The sequence below is a fragment of the Chenopodium quinoa genome, unplaced genomic scaffold (assembly GCF_001683475.1).
Source record: "Chenopodium quinoa cultivar QQ74 unplaced genomic scaffold, ASM168347v1, whole genome shotgun sequence".
Taxonomy (NCBI): Eukaryota; Viridiplantae; Streptophyta; class Magnoliopsida; order Caryophyllales; family Amaranthaceae; genus Chenopodium; species Chenopodium quinoa.
Window position 1 is genome coordinate 2,372,455 of NW_018745533.1, and position 4,217 is coordinate 2,376,671.

General features: G+C 28.9%; 1 protein-coding gene across 1 annotated transcript; it reads right to left on the reverse strand.

The window, feature by feature from the left end:
* Positions 1-2,763: 2,763 nt before the first annotated feature.
* Positions 2,764-3,831, reverse strand: LOC110715815. The gene has a single exon (XM_021894429.1). The coding sequence runs from the start codon at positions 3,616-3,618 to the stop codon at positions 3,241-3,243; it is 378 nt and encodes a 125-aa protein (XP_021750121.1). The 5' UTR covers positions 3,619-3,831; the 3' UTR covers positions 2,764-3,240.
* Between the last annotated feature and the right edge of the window lie 386 nt (positions 3,832-4,217).

Below are 4,217 nucleotides of genomic sequence, written 5' to 3' on the forward strand. Positions count from 1 at the left end.
TTAGAAAATAATGCCCGGTACTACTCTATAACATAAATCATAGAATGAATGAATTTCGAGTACTGGATATTTATAGCAAAAAAACATTGAATTTAGGTTATTATCAAAGATAAAATTAAACATTGAATTTAATTTAGGGGTTATCATCAACATAAAACATCAATGCACGACTTTTTCCTATGCCTTAAGTAAAACCATATGAAGTATTATTAAAGTTCGTATGTATCATATGCCTTTTGTGACTCTCTCTATGCACAAAGCTACTTTTTTTTTTCTTAGACATATACTACGTAAAAGTTCTTAAATTAAAAAATTCCCCCAAACTTGGCTGTAATAGGTTCAAAGTATATGGTTCTTAACCTTTCTTCTTTCTTTTTATCCCTTTTCTTCTTTTGTTGAATTTATTAATTTTTTTAACCCTTTCTATAAATTTCTTTCGTCCTTTTAAAGAATAATAATTGGAAGTATATCAATTTGTTGGGACAAAAAAAGTTAAAGACCACATAAATATATTCTTGTGTGGCTAATAATTTAAAGTGCATGACCAACCCTACAGTATATCCCACTATTTTCTGTATGAAATTGATTTTACCCTGCAAAAGATTGTCAGAAATTTGAGAGCTTCCAAAAACATAAACAACAAAATTATGTTTGATCGTTTAGCGTAGACATTCAAGCATGACCTAATAGGCTAATTACAATATGCATACAGGCATCAAATTAATAAATTGGCTCCTCCGTAGAGGTAAGGTTTGTTTATGTGATTGGGGCCTATTCTGATTTACTGAAAACAACTGAACTGAACTGAATTAATTGGAACTGAACTGAACTGAATAAAGCTAAAATGAATTGTTTAAGGGAGAAGAAAACTAGAAATTGAAGTGAATTGAACTAATAAGAGTTGAACTGACTGAAACTAAGTTGAACAGAACAAGTCTAATTGGCGTAGAAAGAGTTAACATATCACTTATAATTTGACCTAGACGGGTCGGGATTGCATTGGCCAATTAACTCACATACTAGATCTAAATGTACCGTAATGATTGATAATTTATGTACCAAAGAATACGAATGTACGTAAAAGCAGTATATTAATAAATAGGAGCAATTAGAAAAGATATTGCGAATTTAACCATCATGTCATTCAAGTTCCTTAGTTTCATAAGGTCTAATTTATATGTGATCTCACTAAAAGAAAATTTTAATTTTTTTAAAAAAATCATGATTTAATATCAAAGATTCATATATATATACAAGATTTGCTATTGTGTTAGGGAACTCCCCTTATGATGGGTGATACCAAATCAACCAACAAGGTTGCATGTTACTCTTGTAGTGCAATAGTAATGTATTTATGCATTTTATTTTTGCAACAATATGGTTTTATATCTAAGCATTGAACAATATAATAGTAATATAGTATGTGATAGTTTTGGTCATTATACATTGCATGTGCCTCCCAAAATCAATGTCTCTAGCTTAGAAAGTTAGAATCTTTTGAACTATTGTCAAGATCTCAAAAGAGCTTTAAGCACATGCATTAGCTTCATTAATTGAATTATTATCTACCATCCAATGCCTTGATTTTTGTCATTATCTTGATTTAATCAAAGTTCCATGCATGAATAAACACAAGGATGGACCGCATTTTAATTGCAATTAATGATTTTGATCTCATTGATGCAATTCATATCATACTTTTGATTAAAGATCTTTTGAATATATATTCTCCACGACATTGTATTGTGGAGAATTACAAAATGTGACAATGTAGAAGCTAAGTAATTGTTAACTAGCTTAGTTTTCTTACTAAGATATTAAATTTTATGCTGAAAATTATTGGTAAATGCTACATATACAATTGTTGTATGTGGTCCTTACATACAACCTTACTTTGTCATGTTTTTATTGGCTATAATAATGAGCTATTGTTCCATTAGAATTCAATTTATATATGACTCCTAATTTTCTCCCTTTTTTTTTGATGATTTGTCAAATTTCTAGCGGTGTTGTATGTAGGGACAACATACAATGATTATATGTGTATCAGCTCTCGAGAACTGTCAAGCATATTTGTTTGATTAATTTGTAAAGTACTCAATTTGATGCAACTATTACAGTTAATTTTTTTTTTGGCTTTTATACATATATTTAACACAACTATTCGAGTTAATTTTGAAAATTGTAGGAAAAAGCTAAGGCAATTAAACTGCATGCGATTTGACGTTGTATACTTCTTATATGGATGACTTTCGTTATTATGAAATTGTACATTGATTAAATTCAAAATAAGTACAAGGAGCACATTAAACTTACCTTAAATATCCAATTATATATATAATCATAATCAAATAATATTTAGTATGGAGTAGTAAATAATCTAATCAACCATAGTATACTCTACTCTGTAATTATTACATTTGTCTTTTCAAGAGAGAGAGAATACAATCACTTACTACGTTCTTCAATCTTCAGGCTAGTTGTTCAATTTATTTTCCTTAATTTACTACTCCATAGAACTTAATATACTTTAATAATATAGACTAAAGAGTACTAGTTATCTAATACGAAGTATTAGCAATTACCTTCGTTTGTAATTATATATTAATTCTTATTATTATTGGCACATGAATTAAGAAAAAATAGGAGATTAATTAAATAAGTGGGTGTAAAAAAATAATACTAGTATACAATATACAAGTAGCTGACGTTTACTGTCATGGACAAAAATAGATGTTTAAAAATTTATAAATGGATTAAAGTGCAAAATGTATATAAAGATCAAATAGAAACAGAGTTAGAATATAATTCGTACTTAATTACACTTTAATTAAATTGATCATATCTATATTATTGATAAAAAAAATTAAAAATACTCAAATGATGTTGCACATATTAGTAATTCCAATAGAATAATTTTGTGCAAACAATCCATATATAAATTGGGCCCCAAAAAATGAAAATAATAGTACATCGTACCTTTTTTTTTTTTTTTTTTTTTTTTTTTTTTTTTTTTTTTTTTTTGTTGAGAGATGGCTTTAATGGGATTAATGAACAATAATCCTCATTTAAACCAAACCCATTCTAAAACTACTAAACCTTTTTTTAATTAAGGAGTAGTTCCTAAACTACCCCCACTAATACTATACACTCCCAATACAATTCACCAGGCCCAGAATCCAAAGCCCATGATTGCAAGCCCAAATTATAGGCCCATTAATAAAAAAATTCAATTTTTTTTCAACAAGCATAAAAATCCACAAGTTCATCCAAAGACTCAGGCATAGGATCAGCATTCTCTAACATCCATAACAAGTGCTCAAACATCACCACTTCACATCCTTCCACCGTAATCTCATCGTCGCCGGAAGAATTTCCGGCGAGCTTCCGGAGTATGTGATGGTCTACGACGTCAGAAGGGAGGAGATACCGCCTTCTAGACTTCCCTACGTACACCGGGTGTAGGGTGGTCGTAGAGGAGGTATCCGAGGAGATGTCCGAGCCTAACGAGCTCGATGAGGTGGCTTCGGAATTTGATGCTGATAACGTGTTGTTTGTACGTATGGTTTTACCAAATGAAAGTTTCTTCATTAGCTTTGTTAGCTTTCCTCTTGCCATTTTTATTTTTTTGGTTTATGAGTTTTTTTTACAAAAAAAATAAGGTTTAGGAAAATAGGTATTTTTTTGTAAGAGAGAAGATGTGATGGTGAGAATTATGAGGAGTTTTTGGAGTATTTATAGGACAAGAATTGAGGGTTTAGTTTTGTAGTTATTTGATGGAAATATAAATAATTGTATTGGATCAAGTGATAAATAGAATAATAATAATACTAATACTAATACTAAGAAAAAAATATTAATTTAGATTATGGGTTTTATGTGGTGACAAACATTTAAAAAATATAGAAGAAAACAAAGTTTGAATTATTGTGATGAAAATTGTGGGAACATTGTTGTTCCTTGAGTCGTTTTACTTCGGATGGAAGATTTTGGCTACATTGTTGCAATTTATTTTCTTCAAAGAATAATGTCATTATTATAATAATTTTTATTGTCTGATTGTCTACATTTGAAATTAATTCCTTTGTATCTTAAATTAATATTGCAACAGTTGTAGTACTTCCTATTACTTTTTCTAAGCATTAAAATTTTTAATACTTTTACTCTAGAAATATAATTTAAAAAGTTGATATATCGAAAAAAAAAAAACAGTTACA